Source organism: Gavia stellata, chromosome Z, assembly GCF_030936135.1.
Source record: "Gavia stellata isolate bGavSte3 chromosome Z, bGavSte3.hap2, whole genome shotgun sequence".
NCBI lineage: Eukaryota > Metazoa > Chordata > Aves > Gaviiformes > Gaviidae > Gavia > Gavia stellata.
The window spans coordinates 61,008,731-61,028,463 of record NC_082637.1 but is presented as its reverse complement, the minus strand read 5'-3'; the positions used below and the strand labels follow the sequence as shown (position 1 = coordinate 61,028,463).

The window sequence follows — 19,733 nt, the reverse complement described above, 5'->3', positions numbered from 1 at the left end:
TTTGGTCCAGGTTCACAATTTGGAGTTTATTGTAATTTTTTTATTATGCCTATTTCATGACAAATACAAACATATTTAAGCTCTTAAATGGCATATTCAAGTATTAGATATAGGTGTCCCATAGATTTCTCAAAGGAAATTTGCTTTGGCAAGCAGAATAAGTCTGAAGGGGAGATGACTGCTTCTTTTTGTTGTGAATAAAAGGAAGCATCACTGGTGTTTGTGACATAAATGACTTAAAACTAGAGTTAGCCTTGATACAATTGTGTCTTTTCTATATTTCATTGCAGAGATGGTGAACTGAGTTTGAGCAGAACAATGGTCAATAGCTCTGATAAAATAATACGAAAGGGTGGCTCCTCAATCTTCCAGCATGCTGTAGAAGGTTGGAAGATCAATTCTTCTTTGGTACTGGAAATAAGGTGAGTGTCTTAAATAAAAACCAGTTAATTTCATATTACCTATAATTCTTCTGGTCTGGAAAACAGTCATTTGATTTAGAGTTGCAGGTGGATGTTTTATAACTGTACATATTTAGCATGCAGTGTTAAATGCAACTAAATTACATTAGACTCCAAAGTCAAGTCATCCTTCATAAGAATAAATAAAATGTTTTCATCTGTCTGTGTCAGCCAGACCTGTACAGTTGATATCTACATTATGCATGTCCACATTTGAGCTGGCTGTCTAGAATTCTCTTGCAGTCAGTGGTGAGAAGTTGGCACTTTTAGGACATGATTTCCTCTAATCCTAAAGGTCTGAAATAAGACAGATGGAAGTATTCTGAACATACCAATTTTTCTCCCTTAACTACAAAGGGAGCTTAGGCAGACAACTTAGATGTAGGAATCAAGAGCTAGGACATCAGGTACTGCAAATCCAACCCTGTCTGTGGCTGGTCCAAGTCACAGGGTCAGGCATTGACCATACCCATATCTTACAGAGTCTTCTTTCCTGAAGTCAGAGATGCCAAAAAGAGCCTTAGGCTCATGCTGAATGGGGGAAATACAGGAGCAGAGTTAAAGTGAGTGGTAGTTCTGATGCATCTTAGTAGTTACAGTGGGTCTACTCAACTTGAGGCCTGAGAGAAGAGAAAGCGGAAGCCTCTTAGTGTGTTGGATTGTCATCTTATCTTCCCTGTCTTAATCAGGAAGGTGGCCAGTAAGAGAAATGTATGGAGCCTGGATTGGCAGTATGGAGGGCTAGGAGTGTCGCATTCTGTGAAAATTTATAGAAAATAACTATTTTTAGCAGCAACCACATAGCAGAGTAGACTTGATTTTCTGAATATTAAGATGTTGAATAGGAATTTTATCTAATTAAAATGTGGTTTCTGTGTCATTTCCTTTTCTACTTTTTTTTTTTTTTAGTTAAAAGACAGCCTACAAAACCCTTAAACAGGCAATGTTTCCATTTATGAAAGCATGGTTTCTCAGAATGAGGAACTTAGGGGGTTTTTTAATGACCGCTATTTTATGTCCCTAATTCTAAAACATGCAGAAGAGATGAATAGTTCAGAAATGTACGAAGCTGTAGTAAAGGACTGATGTTCTGGAAATCTTATGCTATGATGGACATGGCACAGCCCCACTGCAAAAGCTGAGGAACAGCATCAGGGATGGAAAGGGTGGCAGAATTTGGGTAGGCAGCAAATTAATACTCTGAAGCCTGTAGCTGTGTCTCAGCTGCCTGGCAAGTGCTCTGGAGCATTGTGGAGTCCTCACTCCCTGACTGCCTAGGCTAAGGGACCCTCGGGCACTCAGCTGCTCCCCAGGCACCTGGGTTTCCTACTGGTGAAGACCTGGTGGTCACCCTAAAATGCAGCTGAGGTGCAGCTCAAGAATGGGGTTTCTTCCAGGACCGTCTGTTCAGATGCAGCCTGGTCAAACGACCAGTGTATGGTTGTGCCGTAAAGGCTAAGTTCTGCTTGAAGGTAGTCTAGGAAAGATAACCAGATTTTTTATATCAGTAATAGTATTTAAAATTTATATGCATATAACTGACTATTTAAGATAGAGAAATATTGAGTAAGTTCAGTAGAATTTCAAATCATAGGTTATGGATCTGACAATTAGGAGAAAATAGCACACTGTTTTACTTGTGAAGTAAACTGATTTCAAAGCTATTGAGTGACTATAAGTAGAGACAGATAATTCTTTTCAGTCATTTCATTGAAAAATTAAGTGTCATTTTTCAGAACGATTTAAAACCTTGCTGCTCAAGCCAAACAACAGGTAAAAATGCTACAATAACTTTTGGATTAAAATTAAGAGAGAAAATGATGCTTGGGTTATGCTAATTTTTCACCTGTTTTAGAAGCAAAATACATCATTCAGACAAAGAGGTAGAACAGTGGAGAATGCTTTAGATTTTCTTAAGCCTGTTATTACATGTGTATCATCTCAATCTACTAAAATCATGAGTTTCAAAATCAGTTTTTTCCTTATTGTTGGCGGGGAGGGAGAGTTATCTCATTTTACAAATTACTAATGTGCTATTAAGCATCATGATGTGATTATGTAGTGTTTTTTAAACATTGTACAGTGAAGGATGTTTTTTTGTCTAAGTAGTACTGTGAAGAAAAACATGTATTTTGTACACTGGTTTAAGCAGTAAAGGTTCCACTTTATCAGCATAAGGATTTTCTGTACAGTAGAGAGCATACAGCTGAGGTTATTTAGAGGTCCACATTGCTTGTCTTGTTTTGAGATGAAATAGCTACCATCATGAACACCGGGGCAGAGAGCAGGTGTTTTCACTGAACCAGTAAAAGATTTTAGATTAATGTGACTTAGGGCCAAAATTTGACATAAACTGTATGAAAGGAGTATGAAAAAAACATATGACTGGCTACCAGCCAGTCATAATCTTTCTAGAAGTACTTTTTTGCTAATGTGCATAGCATATTCAGTTACGGTACTCAGTGGTGAGGGAGGGAAGTTTGGCATGCTTTTCCTTGAGGAAAGCCATGTGCAGCCCCTTATGATACATGTTCCACTCTGATGCTGACTAAACGATGTGTATTCTTCTTTCACTTTTACAGGCGGTTTGCTATGCAACTTTCTTCCCTGTCACAGCAGTAAGAAGCATCTTAGCCGTAAATATTTTTACACTTGCAGATCTATCAGGACTAACTTCAAATATGTCTAGCAATCTTCTAGAGTGTTTTCATAGTTAAACTAACTGTTCAGTCCTCCAAAGTACATTACATGCACTGTGTAGACTGTGAAGATGATTCATACGTGATTATTGAAACTGTTAATGTGAACAGTGGTGGTCTTGTGGTGTGAGGTTGTCCATAGCAAATAACGGTAAGAGAGAAACAAACAAACAAAAAAAAGCTAGTGCCTGTTGAATAATGTATAAAAAGTTCCCAGTTCTTAGTAATGGAGAAATAATTTGTGAAACCATTACTGCACAGCATGAAGACATTTCATAGAACTTACAATCACCCATAAATGGCAGCTACTTTTGTTTCATACATCAGCTTGACACACACATTAGCAATTTTAAAACGTAGAAAGTATTTGATAGTGAGTTTTGCTCTGTGTGAGGACTGTTGATCAATGGTATGTCTGGACCTAGTTGGCTGGCAGCTGGAATATTATGCTTTGCCATTTTCTTTGTTGACCATGGGCATCATCTCTGGCCATCTTATTTTTGCTCAGGTTAGTGACCAGTCTATCAGCTTTAAAGGTCCTATGAATTCTTGGCAAGGCTGGACTCAGATAGGAGTCAGTGGGTGAAAAAGCTCCTTTATTGGGACCCCGTGGGAGGATGAAAAGCTTCCATTGGGTTTCTGGTGTCACAGGATGCTCTCTGGGACTTTGCAGCCAGAAGAGGCAGTCTAGGGAGTGTAGCAGCTCTTTTGGGAGGGTAGCAGCCCTTTGGAGATGTTAAGCAGGCATTAGAAAAAAGAGCTAGACTTTCTGTAATTGAGATATAAATGATGGGTATTATTAATTACTTGAGATGGTAGCAAATTTGCTGCCTTGCCAATCATGATTGCTCTAGTGGGAGAGTGATTTTTCTCAACTGATGTTACTTTGTGATTGCTGACAACTTCTTTAAAGAATAATTCCTGTGCCTGAAGGAAGAAGGCTGCTTGCTTGGCTCCCCTTCTGTCTGCATGATTTCAGTTATGAAGAAGTGAGAGAATCCACCTTCTGCATGGTTTTGCGTCTTAAGTCCTTTCTACTCTCTGTAGCTGTGAAGGTTTTCCAGTTAAGGAAATCAGGAAATTTCAGTTGTATTGAAGGCCATACTTTCAGAAAGGAGAGATGTGGCTGAGATGGTACAAATCTATCTGTCGAAGCCTTCCATCCACGCAGGACTGATGTCAGCACATCTGTGACCTGTGTGAAGTGAACTACAGTCTGATGTCTTAGTGTGTGACTTTCTTCTTCCACTTACTTTTGATTAAATATGGGCATTTGTGTTGGAAGGAGCAGATGAAGGTTTTGAATTGCAGGAAGGCAAAATGAAAAAAAACCCAGTGTGTTGAGGATGTATTTATCTCTTTGCAATGTAACAGAGAACTTGATGAGTGGAAATTTCCTGTCAGAAAAGTGTGAGAACTTGTAAGATGTTAACGGCATCATAAAAAAAAAAGTGCAACTTCCTCCTTAGAAAGGTTCAGATTATTATCATTGTTTATCTTTCAAGTTAATATGAAACAGCTATGGTAAGTCCCTGAAGTGCAAGCAGTAAATACTGAACTGACAGTGGAGCTCTGTAGCTTTTGAAGCAACATTTTGGGGCCAGTTGTGCTGCTTCCTTCAGATCTTCTGTGTCTCTAAGGCATGCAAACTGGGGCTTTCTAGTCTGGTTTAGTCATAATAAACCTTAAGGGATTTTTGCCTCCTTAGAACCTTGCCTCAACTGAAAAGTCAGTGTTCACTTGTCAGTTGATGTGATTAACTCCTTTGACTCCTTTCTTCTGACTCTAACTTGCTTAAATTCATAAAAAGTTGACATATGGCTGGCCTTCATATGGTAAGCAGTAGTTTGGTCACACTCTAGAAGCCCTCTCTTCCTTTTGCAGGCCCACTGAAGATTTGTGCCTGATTAGTATGTGGTTCAGCTACCGAAGTGACCTTTCTGGTCAAGGGAGAGTGGAGTGCCCTGAAGGGCACAAGGAGGGCTAGAATTGAGACAGCAACTTTCACGTAATATGGTGCTTCTGTTTGTGTGGTCCTCGATGGGCTGGGGAATGCCAGGAACCTTTCCACAGTTAGTTGCAGTTAGGCATGTTTTTAACAAATCCAAATCTTAGATAATTTTCAAAATTAAGTAGAAGAAAGTGAATGAGAATCTGCAGTAACTTCAGTGGGGTGGGAGTCTCTTGGGGATGAGATGTCACTGGACATTAACTAATTATGTATCAAAAGGATTTTGTATGTTTTGTTTGTTTTCTGAAAAAAAAGGCAAAAAAAAAAGTACCAAATGAGTCCAAAAAAGTCTAAAACTTGAAGACTCTTCAATTTAAAAGAGATCTAAAGTCAGCACTTAAGCTGTTTAGTTACTGTCAAAGTGGTCAAGACAGTATTTAGAAATTGAAATACTTATTTATGGTCAGATGCCTTACAAAGCAAATAAAAATATTTGGATATAAATAACCATTGGCCTTTCAGTAATAAACAGCTCTTTAGAAAAATAAAAAAATAATCTTTTGTTTTGGTAGCATGTGAAAAATCCTCCCTGTAGTTGCATGAAGTGCACATTCAGAAACATAGAGCTTAACTGTTAGACCTGTGTTTAAAACTCCTAAACTGGTCTGAATTTATTAGAAATCTGTGATCAATTTGCATAGAGAGAGCACAAAAAGGAAGTAGGGAAAAGGAAAGATAATTAATCAAACTAAACTATTCTTTTTTCCCTTACTCAAACATACTCAAACACAGTTTCGTCTTAAGTACCTGTTTCTCTTTCAGCGCTAGAGGCGAGCAGAGAGTTGGAGAGCGCTACGCCTTTGCGACAGGAGTATTTTTAGTGTTATTTAATTAAAAAACAAAACAAGAACAAACTGTGTGGTAACACAAGCTCACAGCCTGCCCCTGTAGATGGCTGCAGCTCCTGTTGGTCTCCTGAGAAGGCAGCAGGGACTGCGAGTGTTTGCACTGTGTTAGGTTTAGCTTTAGTCTGACTGAAAGGAAGTTTCAAGAAAATCTCTTCAAGGAAAGCAGCATTAACTGGCAAAAAGTATGCTTTACCTAGGTCGTAGTCCTTGGTGATTTCAAAGGCTGAGAGCCGCCCTCTGCCTTCCAGCTGGCAAGTGTGAAGCAGCGTGAGGACTTGCTAGGGTTAGAGTAGAATCATTGGAAAATCAAGTTGTTTAGACCTGTGTGAATCAGTCAGAGAAAGTCTGCAGGAGAGCAACAAGAGGGGTCAGAGCTCTACAACACATGACCCGTGCAGTTGAAAAATAAAAGTTTAAAAAAAAGGTTGGATGGCTTCTTAGCCTCAGGTAATTGAAGGCTATTGCAGTGAGTAAGGAATAGTCTGTCCTCCACACACAAGGTATAAGGAACAAGAAAAAGCTTCAGTTGCTGTGGGAAAGATCCAAGCTAGCACGAGGAATATGGTGCTGCTGGTGAGGCTAGGGAAGCACTGATGTAGACTGTGTGGGGAGTTTGCCAAGTCCCCACCACAGGAAGTTGTTAGGAATATATTAGATAAGCATGGGCTGGGGGTGACATAGATAAAAGCACATCTTCAGTGGGACTACAGTATGGACTAGATAATCACTTTGTCTGTTTCCATAATGTGGTTGCTGGTGAGCTAGCCCAGCTTCCCGGGTACTGAGGATGCACTTCAGGGGCTTTCCTTCATGGCTGGGGTCCAGACAAGTCCAGATGCCCCAGCAGCAAGGATTCCTGGCACTGCCTTGCTTGAAAGGAATTATTTTCCCAGGAAAAGTGTTGGAGGTCATATTTTAGTGTGACAATGTCTAAAAATATAAATCTATTTGTAATCTTGAAAGTCACATGTTTAACTGATTTATTTTCTTCCCTTAATCCACGCAATTCTGAGACAGATGAGGGAGAGTTTGCTGTTATATAATAGTTGTGTAGTACAAAGACAACAGTACAAAATAAAACTAGAAAAATGCACTTCAGTAGGAAAATGTCACCATGTTGCCTCAGAGCAATACATATTTATATAATTTGGAAAGCTATTCAGAGACAATGCTGTCTGTTACGTGTACTTATCAGATAACCAGGAGTTGTAGTTAGTATTTAAATATAATGAACATCTGTTTCTGGTTATCAGAGAAAAACCCTAGGTCAACCACAGATTGTGACACCATGTTTCTGTGAGTAATGTAAACATGTTACGAACAGCTGCTTAGCTTCAGATAAGAGCAAGGCACATCTGCCTCACCTGCCCACGAAGGCTCAGGCCACACCCCAGATACAGTTTTATTCATCAAAACAAAATTGAAGACTTGAAGACTGCCTCACATGTTTCTTTACACATCTTAGCTTAAGGTTGCAGAACACCTTTGCTTCAGGTTTACTAAAAAGCATGCTGTTTTTTCCTTTTCTCTAATTGAGCTTACTTTTGAATTTTATATGCATCTGGATGTGGATTAACACTTATTTTAAATTATTTTGTCATGTCTGTTTAATCAGAATAACCTTGTTGTGCTATTTTCAGTGCTCTTTGTGGGACAGAACAGAGGTTTAAACAAGTTCTTATTATTAGCCAGCATCAGGACTGACGGAGACACTCATGTATGTACTTTCAGTTTTTGTCATTGTAGTAAATTTTGTTCTCTTAGCACTTACATGAAAATGGGAAGTACTACTGTCTTCATGGTACAGATGAGTCAGTAGCACAGAGGAACTTAAAACAATAGTATGAATATCTGCATTCTTAATCATATTTCTGTCAGTATTAAAAGATATCTGGACACAGATGAATCAATTAAAATATTTTAATGTTAGCATTATTACACATCTCTTATACAGGGATTCTTAGGTGTACTGTAATACCTGTGCATACATTCAATTGAATATGCTACTAACAACTTCAGATAAGAAAACTTTTTAAAATATGTGAGAAGATACTACGATTCAGTGACTTTTGCCCATCTCAAAATTTTATTAAAAAATAAATTCCTTACACATTTTGGAAATTCCAGCTTTGTTAAATAAGTGGTTGATTATCTGAGTCTAATTCAGGTCCACTTGAAACCCTTTGTAGGACTTCTGTGAGCATATGTAAGCACATAGATAGATAGATAAATAAGCTTTGACTGTAAGTAACCAAATTAATAATGGAAGCCAAGGTGCTTTTATTTTTTTGACACTGTTTGCATAACTTCACTGCTTTCCTCTTATGTTTTAAAATAATACACAAGATACCTTATTCATGCACATGTTGCTACTAGAAACAATATTAGGCCCTTCATTCTAGGTATCAGGGATGGGCGCTTTAAATTATGAAAGCACATCTTCTGGTGATCACATGTGACTTTTTTTAGTCAGAGCCCTAGGTTTCTGTACATTTCACACAATTTCTTTTCCTTGAGACTCATTTGTGGTCACCCCTTCTCATGGTGGAGTACAGGTGAAGTGAGTGGATAGCTTCGCTGATGCTATTGGTAACTTTTGATGCATTCGTCTTGTCCTTTACAGCCACAGCTCTGGTAGGTCTGTTCTAGGGTAATGAATTTTAGTAATTTTTAATACTGCTAGATTGGACAATTCTTTCTTTCTTGCTCCTTTTCATTTTGTAGCAATTTCTATATCTGTTGCAGAGTACCCACAATATGAAGCTTATGAAACCCATGGAGATTTTAAGTCCATTCAGCTTACAGGCTGAAGTGGAGTCTTCATCTTCCTTTTACAGATATACCTTGCCTGGCCTTACCAACAGCTTTAGACACTCAGGATTTTAACATTGTCTATCCTGCTCTGTTACTCTGAGTCCCTCGTATGCCTCCGCACAAGCTGTCTTTGCTCTGATGTTGCTTCATTCATACATGACAGCTGTACAGCTATAACAGACAGCCCAAGACTTTTTTTCTTCGTCCTAGTTTAAGAAATGAGAGAAAACACTTGAAAAAATATTTTTAGCATGTTTCACTTCCCCTGTGGATTTTAAGGTCAGTTCCAGAGTGAGTATTTTGTATCACTGGTTGCAAGTTTCAGACATGCTCTTCCCTCTTGAGGCAGTGATACAAGATGGCTGGTGAGCATGGTGTTCCGATAGTTCATCCCTTTTCACTTGAGGGGGATTATTTCTCCTTTATGTCTCTTAGTGGGTGTTGCAACTGCTCGAGTGGCATCTCTAGTTATCTTTTCCTGTTTTGATCTGCTCTGAGGAAGTTCTGTTCTGAAAACTTATTACATAAAAATAGCATTCTCTTACTCAACAAAATGTCTATTCTGTTTTAAATTCCACCTTACCTGCTGACAGCAGTGGAAAATATAAAGTTACTGCTTTTCTTCTTGTCTTGTTAGAGTTGCAGAGGCAAAAGTTTGTTTGAATTAGCATGTGGTGAACACTCTGCCCCAGCTCAGCACTCTGCGTCTGTTCCATGAGTGTATTGTACTTAAGTATGTGCTTAATTTCACATGTGATCTTTACGCCTTTTCACAAATGTACATACTTTGCAAAGCAGGGATGGACACAAGCTTGTAAGTCTTTGCTCATTTGCAATCCTGAGCTGCTAGTGGCTCCTGCATCTCTGGCCTGGAGTCCTTTTCAGCTTCTTAGACCAAGGATAAATGTGTACTGAAAACTGCTCAATACTGCCAGTGCACGTATCAGTCATTACACAGCTGGAGTCATTAAAAGTGTCTTTTTTGAATTTATGTATTGAAAGTGTGTCAGTTTTTAGACACCTGCCCCCACCCCTGTGAGCAGGTACAATTACCATGACTTAACTTCTTCAGCTGACATTTAAGCAGACATTCTTCACCTGTTACTTGCTGTGGACTGGGAGTATACAACTGTTTAATTACCATAGTTCACTTGACCCGTGGTAGCTTGTTAAACCCTCATATCTTGATCATGTATGTCTGAACCGTGCTAACGGTTTAAACAATTAATTGCAGAGAAGCAAGATAAAGGATTGGACTAACCTGATTTAAAGTGATGGTAGAGTTCAAAAGTGTTTCTATGAGTTCAGCTAACAGCTTGACTAGACCTTGAGCTGCAGTAGTTTAATTTGCAGTATGTTTTTAAGCTGATTTTGTTTAAATTGGTACAAAAGACTGTGGGTGTTCTTACTTCAAGTTAATTAGGATAACTTTGGCTGAACTTCAGTTAATTAGGAGCAAGTTTATGCTAAACTGAATATGTTGTTCTTATGGTGAAATAAGAATCTGTAAGAAAATATGGCTATTCCTGAACCAAGCTGATTTGTGAGAGATGAGATTGTAGTAAAGCGTTTATTTCTTAAGTCATAAATAGTCATATATTTAACTATGTTTCTATGATGTTTCTATGAAAACAAACTGCTCTGGTCCCTTTTCAAATATGTGTTTATTCCAAAGTTTTGTAAAATACTGAAAAATAGTATGCCTTCTAATTTCCAAAGTCATCTTCCCTTGTTCTCTCAGTGCCTTTGTCTATAGGAAGTCATTAAGCTCTTTCACTGTAGTACTTATGTGTTAGATTGTAACCAAGATTTGAACTCTGTCCTAACAGCTTTGCTGTAACTCCATCCTAGAGCATGGGAAATGACCCTAGTCTCTCTGACACTATCTACCCTCCTCTTTACATCGTATGCTCTGTACAGTCTATATACTATCAGATAAACTCCATGCGAGCAGTGAGTATTGGGTTTTATCTATGCATTTTTCTGTCAACCCAGAAAGAACATTCTTCGATTCCTGGATGCTGAAAGAGATGTCTCAGTGGTCAAAAGCAGCTTCAAGCCAGGAGATGTAATCCATTATGTACTGGACAGACGTCGTACCCTAAACATTTCTCAGGATTTGCACAGCCTTCTTCCTGAAGTTTCCCCAATGAAGAATCGCCGATTTAAAACCTGTGCAGTTGTTGGGAATTCTGGCATCCTTCTGGACAGTGGGTGTGGAAAAGAGATTGATAGCCATGACTTTGTAATCAGGTGAGTCTTCATCTGCTGTTGAAGATACAGCCTGCTATGTTTCTTGGACAAAAGCTGGGAGAAATGTTTTAATCTGAGATACAGATTTCAGGCATTATCTGAAATTGATCTGAAACAGTATCATTCACTGTGTGATTTCCCAAATTTAAATACAAGCCCATATTGTTGACAAGAAGATTATTTTTACAGTGAGAATAAAACAAGGGCCAGATGAGAGAGGTTTGTGCTACTTATTTTTGCTGTTTGTTGTTTTTATTCCAGACAAAATAAATACTCTCACTGAGACCTTGGTAGAATAAATGCAGAATGTGTTCTCTTTCAAAAATATTCTTTCTTAGCTCTTGTTCAATAAAGATGGCCTATTGTAAATTACTGCATCACTTATATGCAGCATGGGGTAAAATTTCAGTGTGGTGTATTGATGTTGAACCAGATCACTGCTATTAAGGTAACTGGAAGTCACACTTCTAAATCCCTTCACATTGCTTTAAAAATATATCCCTGCAGTTTGGGTAAAATGTTGATACGCTTCACTCTTTATTCATTCTTCAAAACATGCACAATAGAATACCTTTGGACTTCACATAGCAATAGGAAATAAAAAGGAATAGCTGGCCTCATTTGACAGCCTGACATTATATGGATATAGAGAAGATGGGGCAAGAGGTAGGTCCTTTTGCTTTGGAAGCAGAAGTTTCTATTGGTTTGGTTTGAGAAGGGTGAAAGGGCAGAAAACAGCAGGGCAGTGATAGAGAACAATATAGAAATAGTTGTCATTGCGTGTTATTTGCTTTTTCTTTTCTCACCTTGAAGAAAGATGGTGGCAAAAAAATATCAGAAGGATATGGAAAAGTTACAGTTTTTCAGTACGTAAATCAAAACAGGGATATACACATGAAAGTTGTCTTTTATTTGAAAGGTGTACTAGCAAGTGGCAACTGAAACAATAACACACCACTCTTTCATTTTCCTTATTTGTTTTGCTTGTACCACTATAGTCTTTCAAATTAGCATCCTTATTGCAGAAGGAATCAAAAAATAAATACCACATTTTTAAACCACATTTAGGCTATGGCATGCTTTTGTACTTTCTCAGGGATTAAATATGATTCATTTAACAGGACTACAGAGAAATTTAGATCCTAGATTTTCTAGATGAAAATTTTCTTTCAGAAGGCAAGGTACATACTTTTACTTAAATCATATGCTGAATTTATTTGAAGTCATTTCCATGCTCTTCCCCATGTTTTAACTAGGGGGAAACTAGGTGATGATATCTGATAGGAGATTTTAACTAATTCAAGCCATGTGGAGTAAAGATAATATTCTTAGATTTGTGTATGAATAAAAGAATGGTGAAGCTTAATAGGAACATCAGGAAGTTACTGTTATTTAGACTGGAGAAACATCTCTCATATGCTGTATGACTAGTAAAGTGATCAGTGTAACAACTAGTCTGATGATATTGTGATAATAATCTTTGTAAGGTTCTGGGAGTAGAATACTTGACCTTGCAGCCTATAGAGAATTTTAATACAGTGAATGTTTTGGATTTACAAATCAAAGTTAAAACATTTTAGAAGTTCACAGATTGTCTCATAGGTTAAACCATATGATAGTTATTTATGTATGTCTGGATGGGTGCATAGGTACATAGCACCTGTTTAAAGTAAATAGCGATGAATTTATTTGTATTCCAAGTTAAAGAGAAAGGCAAAGCATTCTTCAGTTAGTTTCCTACGTTCCTCTTCTTCCATTTAAAAAAAGTTGTATGCAACATGATATGTAATCACATGATGTAATGGAACAGGCATACATACCACTTACCTCTATTTCTATTAGGATTCTGGTATTAAAAAGTACCGTGACACACTGTTACTCTCTTAGCTTTCAGCTGATTACTCTAAAAGTAAAATGCACTCATTCTACTCACCACCTGACGTTGTTCTGAAAAGCAGTTGCTGTATGTACTGTACGCAGCTAGGTGCATAGGCTGATTAACAAAATTTTTGCAGAAACTGATGCTGAGTTATGTAGCATTATGCCTACGTGCTGCGACAAGTGTGTCATACTATTTCGGTTAAATATATTATCCAGTTGATTTTGATAGTACTGTATGTTCTTTTTGAGATCTGAAGCAATAGTGTGTGTTTTCGAGAGTTGTTTCTTAGTGCAACAGTTGAATGTTAGATCTAACACCAACATTACCATTAATTTAATGATAAAACTGATCATGAAGATCTGTGAAAGTGAAGAGGACACAACAGACATCCAGCAGTATTTGCATTACAGTACAGTAAACGCAATATCCTGAATTTTAATGTTCCTATGAAGGTGGTATGAAGATGTTAGTAATAACTGATGAAGACACAGAATATACGCTTTATTAAGGGTAAAGAAGAATGTCAGTACCTTAATTAATTTAAGGCTGATAGTATCTGTCAATGTCTTTGAAAGTCAGCCAAAGTTACTAATAACTGTCCATCTTCCTTTGAGATATTCCAGTATATTCAGTGCTTTCTATATAACAATGTCTCTCAAAGAACATTGATCCAACAGAGTCACAGGACAATTAGAATACTTCTATTATGAAAAATGTTTAATAATAGGCACCTAAACTAGAGTCAAATAGTAACCATGCCTGCAAGCCAACATATAATTCTGTCAGCAATTTTTACAAGTGAAACAATATAATTCTTCTTTAGACATCTCTGAAAGTGCATAAATAAGGATCATTTTTGCAAGCAAGGTAATATCTTGTCAGCATAAGCAGATTTACAGTATTTACTGAACATTTTAAAGTGGCCTGGTTTTAATTACTTGATCACATAAGGCCTCATTTTGTTCTCACAGCATCAGAAACCAACGGTCTAGGGACATATCTTCTGCTAAGATAAAATGGATTAGTTCCACAAGTTTAGTGAAGTCATGCCTATTTTGACATAGAAAATGTGACCCATGTAGTTAGAAGGCTAAGGAAACAGCAGTAAGAAGTGACTTCTGTAAACCCATATACAAATGATCAAAGATTCCAAGGTGGTTTCTTAAATAAATAGGTGTCCTATGAGCATCCAAATGCAGAACACATAGGGTTAGCCTGACTCTTTCTATAATTGCCGTGAGATAAAAGGATAAAATTCTTTTAAAGTTGCTTACTCCTATTGTTGAGCTTTTAATTTAGTCGTTTTCTGAACAGTTTCAAATGCAGGAGAGCTTCACTGATCCATTTGTTCATTGACCAAGTGTTTTGATTAAGAGGTGTGACAACGTTCAGAACAGTCTTAGTCTAAACATTGCCTTTTTTGCTGTTCTCTTTTTGAATGTTCAAACTACTGCTTTTTTCTACATTCCAAACTCACAACCCCAAAGTGCTTCTCAAAAACAATGAAAAAAATCATTTTTCCTGAATTTATTGCAAGGATAGTAACATTTTGTAACCCTTTCTGTCCCAAAGGTGTTGCAGAACTCTTCTGAAGTTTTCTATATCAGAATAGTAAGACTTCTGTAGCATTTTGATAATTGCTCTATAGAATATGCCCTTCTTAGACTTAGCCCTTAGGAATGTGTAAAGGTATTTTCACATAAAAAGGCAAAGATAGAAGTATTCAGGAAACTACTAAGTAGGTTTTCTTACATTAAAATAGCATTCTCAATGTAAGAGAGAGAATTAAAAAAAAATTTTTTTTTTCCATATGCAACAAACTTTCAGTGATAGAAATTCCTTTCTTTATTTTGGTGTCAAAGTAATGGTATTGGAAAGCATAGTAAGACTCTGTAATTCATGGGTAATGTTGCGCCAAGGACTCACAATAAAGAACTAAATGTATTTTGCCACTGTTTCTAAAATACCACTTAGACCTTTTCTGCCACTTCACTCTGCTGTGTCAATTGAGGATAACTTGCATTTTAGTCATTGGTGTTTAGGAAGATGCTAGGAAGAAAGTAGTTAATGATTATCACTATAGGTTCTAGTTTGGGCAACAAGATCTAAAGAAGATGATGTTACAAAAACACATCTTCTAACTAAAGTAAAATCAGTCATAAATTCAGGATTCTTGTGGACTTGTGTTATAAAAGGGGTATCAGGTCAGTAATGGTATATTTTACGTGGCGTATCTTAAGACAGCTGTGATTCCTGTGTGTGAATAGAATCCATAATTATTCTGTACCTGAGGTTCTACACAGCTTGCAGGTCTCATGAGACATTCTCTACTGTGCCATACAGAGGATAAGGACTGGGATGAAGTGAGATATGTCAGGGGATTTCCTGCTAATCCACATGCTTGTAGTTAATTTGAAGCAATTTTAGTTTTATCAGGAGCCAAACAAGTACACAGAACATGTGACAACCCATACATTTTACTAATCGTTAGATTCAGCAGGGGGAAATAGGAGGTTTGTGCATTTTTTTTGTAAATCTCCCTTTTTTGGGTGTATGTGTATGTGAAAGTTATCACAGTGCTGCTGCACACCTTTATTTGAAGAACCGGGTGAAATGATGTGTTACAAACACTCAGGTATTAGGGTGATGTGCTTCCTGCAAGTAGACTGGGTAGAGGATGCTCTAACCCTTAGGTTGTCTGTTGCCTTGAACTTAACTTTTTTTTTCCTCCTGTGTGCTTGAGCCTTGAATTTTACTTTCACATCCAAGTGTTTCTTACAATGTCAAGAATCTTTGAATTCAAGATTCCGTTTTTGATTCTTGCAGGAATCTGGATATGAACCTGAATATAAAAGCTTGCAGGCTGTTCAGAAAAGACTGTATGTTATTGATACTACTTTAGCTAATGCCTTATGTTTCAGAGAGGTTTAATGTTAAGACTTCCAGCAACAATCTAATTTTCATTTTTTGGCTTCTCAGAGTGTATGTGGTTAATTTTGTGTGATGGGTATTTTTGGCTTTGCTCTACAAGGAGAAGATATTAATGAAACAAAGCATGTTTTTACAGCACTTTTGTGCAGCTTGGGCTTTAGAGTGGTTTCTAAATATTTATTTCAACCTGTAAAACTGGAGTGCACAGATTGTTAAAGGATTAACAAGTGTACAGATTCATGGCCAATTCTTGCATTATTACTGTGTGAAGAATATTCTTTTGGTTCTCATTGTCAAATAAAATGGAAATATTGATCAAGCAAATTTTTTACTCAAGCAAATTTTTATGGCTTTTATTTAAAGTTATCTTGAAAAAGAATACTGATATATGTGGCCTATGGATATTATGTATTGGGCATTTACATGCATATACATGAGCTGTATGTTTATTAGTGACCAAGCAAACTCACCTGAGTCTCTGTGAAATAACTGACTTCTCATTTGAGTGTATTTTTGTGAATATGATCTCATTATTTTATTTGTTAAGCTCTGCTCTCTAAAAGACTAAGTATGTTATGGATGGGTTTGGGCCATAGAAGCATCACAGCAAACACAAGGTTAATTACTTTGATCTCAGTGTGGTATAGCAGCACTTAACTCCATTCTTCAGTCTTTTCTCATGGCATGCAAGTCCAGCCATTGACAGTTCTTTTTTCCCCACACTTTTTCATAATATATCCCTCTGTAACTAATATATGCAACAGACAGTTACGGAAGAAACAGGTTTTCAATCACTGAGAGTTTCTGGTCTGTGTATCTTAGTATCCCAGTTATTCTACAGATACCCAAATACCATGTGATATTTCAGACATAAACTAATTTTTCCCGTTTACCCCAGATCTCTTTATGGTGATAGCATTGCAGTGCATGTTCCTGTTGAAAATGTTCTGCTATCACACTGAAAGCTCATGTGTGGGAACCTCTGCATTGGGCTCAGGAGAAGGAGCTTTACAAACCTTTATATAATGTGATGTATATTCTCAATGCTGATATTTACAGCTGTTTGCTTAATTGCTCAAGTCAATCTTCAGTGCTATGTGTGACTGTTACCTGTTCTCATATTCTCAGTGTTAGTAAACTCGTAGCAAGTTTGTCCTGCTAGGCTTTGACCTGCCAGGCCACTTACTTGCAGGCTGACTTAACATGAAGGCAATATTGACGTTTTTTCAGAATGAATGGAAGATGGTGGTATGTTGCAGAAAATGGTGTTTGGGAGTAAAATTTTAAGCAATCGTATAGTTGCAAGGTATCAATAATGTTGCTTTTGAGAGAGAGGAAACTCAGTAAATTACAGTCTTCTATTTATTCTTCCTGCTGGATTTGATATAGAAATGACAACTTTAAAAAAAAAAAAAAGATGAGGTTTTATTTGTTGTGTACAAATTCCTAGGCATGTAGTGGTAAAGCTCATGGTGCAGAGTCCCCTTCACCTCATCACTTTTGTGGATATATTCAGCATTCTGTGCCTTACAACAAATGAGCTAAAATTAAAGAATGTAACAAGGGAAGGGTATTGCATTGCCTATTTCAAAGTTGTTCAGTTAATAGGCTTCTTAATTTGACTTAAAAGAAAATAAGTGTATGTTTATGTGTGTCTCTGAATACAAAGTTTTCTTGAAAGAATCCTGAGAATTGATGGGAGAACATTGACATCTGCTAACAAAATAAACTTAAAAATTCCAACAACTGTATGAAACTGTGGCATAGCATAAAGATGCATTAGAGGTTAAGATGAAAGCTCTGAAACCGGTAACAAAAGCTATTTAAATACACTCAGGTCTATATGCAAATACACAATGGCTAGTTTTATTAGCCCTGAAACATACCTTTCTATAAAATTTTCTTGAACTCATCTGGAAATATAAATTATCTGGTACTAGCAGTTTAGGGCAAGTGTTACAGTTCATCACTAGCACATAAACTCTTGAACTCATATGGAAACACTTCTGACATAACCTCTCCATTTACTCCCTGCTGAAGAATGTGCTGATTTTAATTGATGGGTGTTAGCAGGTGTTGTATACCTTTCACCTTCGTGGATAAATATAGAGCAAATATTCAATATTGACACTTCTAATTTAATGAACACTAGAATCATTCTTTGAAGAAAGTAACCTCTAAGAAAATGAGAAGTGCCTTAATGAGGGTAATATTTTTTTATAACTTGGTCAACTACAACTACTTTAGTAATGTGTATTTCCTTAGCAGATGTAGAAATTTGTGTAGAGCTTGTCTTACATTCGCATTCTACTAAAACAACAATCTTAGCAGTGTACTGCTAACAGCATCTAGTTACTTCTTTGAAAACAGCCTTTCAAAGTGCAGATGTGCTTATCACATTATTTCAAACTTCAGCACTGCAACTAATCCATATTTATATAACTGAATTTTTAGAAGATCAAAGGTTAAGAGGTGCTCAGCATTTGGAAAGCAAAATGCCTTACCTGCTTCTAATATTATAATCAGGTGTCTAATTTGAGACATTAAAGCTTGAAAAATGTGACTGATATTCTAAACAACTGTTCATAGACAACTGCATTGTTACTGAGTTTATTTGAAATGCTCATTACTTTCTAAAGTTATACTTGAAAAATCTTAATACGCATTATGTTAAGAACCTATACTGCTTATGCTGTACACCTTTCTAAAATATTGTATTTGATATTAAGTATACTACTGATGAAGCAGTAATGACATGCAAGATAGGTAAACCTTGTATTTGGTATGCCTGTGATGATTTTTTTCAGGATATAGGTGAAATTACATTTATATACTTGTTTCAAACTGCATATACTTTTAAGATTTAGGCACTGATGCTGTTGACAGATCAGAAAGGAGCTGTCAAAAGCAAAAATCATATTAGAACCATAAGGCCTATGTTATACATGCACACTTTTCATGTGGCATACAGCTTTTTAAACAAGGTAGTGTTGGTACATAGGTGCTTGTCAAAGTTGGACACAGAGCAGGATTTGCAATGTCAAGCTCTGTCTTATGGTTGTAAGTAATAGATGTCATCATGTACATATATGTGTGACTACTGAAAAAAATCTTGCAATGCAAGAATCCTTCATTATTTTCTGCAGTCTGTCCTTAAAAGAGGTATTTTCAAGAGCAGCAGTAATTCAGTAAATTTGATTGGTTGATTTTAAGTCTTTGCTTTGATTTATTTTTTTTATTTTTAGATTTTATGCAGCACCAAACTTTTGACAATTCCAGATTACAGGTTCATGCATTAAGGTTTTTAGAAACAATTTCCAAAGACCATATTGAAATCAGTGGGAGTTTTTCTTGTGCCCTAACTACCATTTTCTAAAAGATACTACTCTTAGCAGACTGTAATACGTGCAGATGGTTTGTGGAATAGATGTATAAAGATACTGAAGAATGTAAATCCGTTTCCTGAGAAAGCTTGTATCTGCCCACATGTCATCAGAAACTTGGACAGCTTTATCTCTTAAGAATATATAGGCTTTACGATCTTCAGAACATTTCTTTCTGAAGAAGATAGGACCACTTCTGTAGTTGATAATTACAGAATTAAAATTATGTTCTGAGGAATTAGTATTATCAGTCAGGACTAGGTCATCATTTGTTGCTAATGAATATTGCCCTGCTGACTTCAGTTATTTTTATATGACATTGGAGATCTGGCTATTAGATGCTAGGGGATAAGCTTAAGTAGAAAGTTTACTGTATCAGAAAAGAATTGCAGAACTAATAGAATACTATTTAAATTAGAAATATAATAACATGCAAATGTTTTGAAGGACT

General features: G+C 36.7%; 1 protein-coding gene across 1 annotated transcript in view; it reads left to right on the top strand.

Moving 5' to 3' along the window:
- The window catches only part of ST8SIA4 (ST8 alpha-N-acetyl-neuraminide alpha-2,8-sialyltransferase 4), a 59,713-nt gene that overhangs the window by 4,555 nt on the left and 35,425 nt on the right, over positions 1–19,733 (top strand). Inside the window, exons 2-3 of the mRNA XM_059833905.1 lie at positions 291–422; positions 10,829–11,086. Coding sequence (XP_059689888.1) covers positions 291–422; positions 10,829–11,086 — 390 coding nt within the window. The remainder of the gene's footprint in view (positions 1–290; positions 423–10,828; positions 11,087–19,733) is intronic.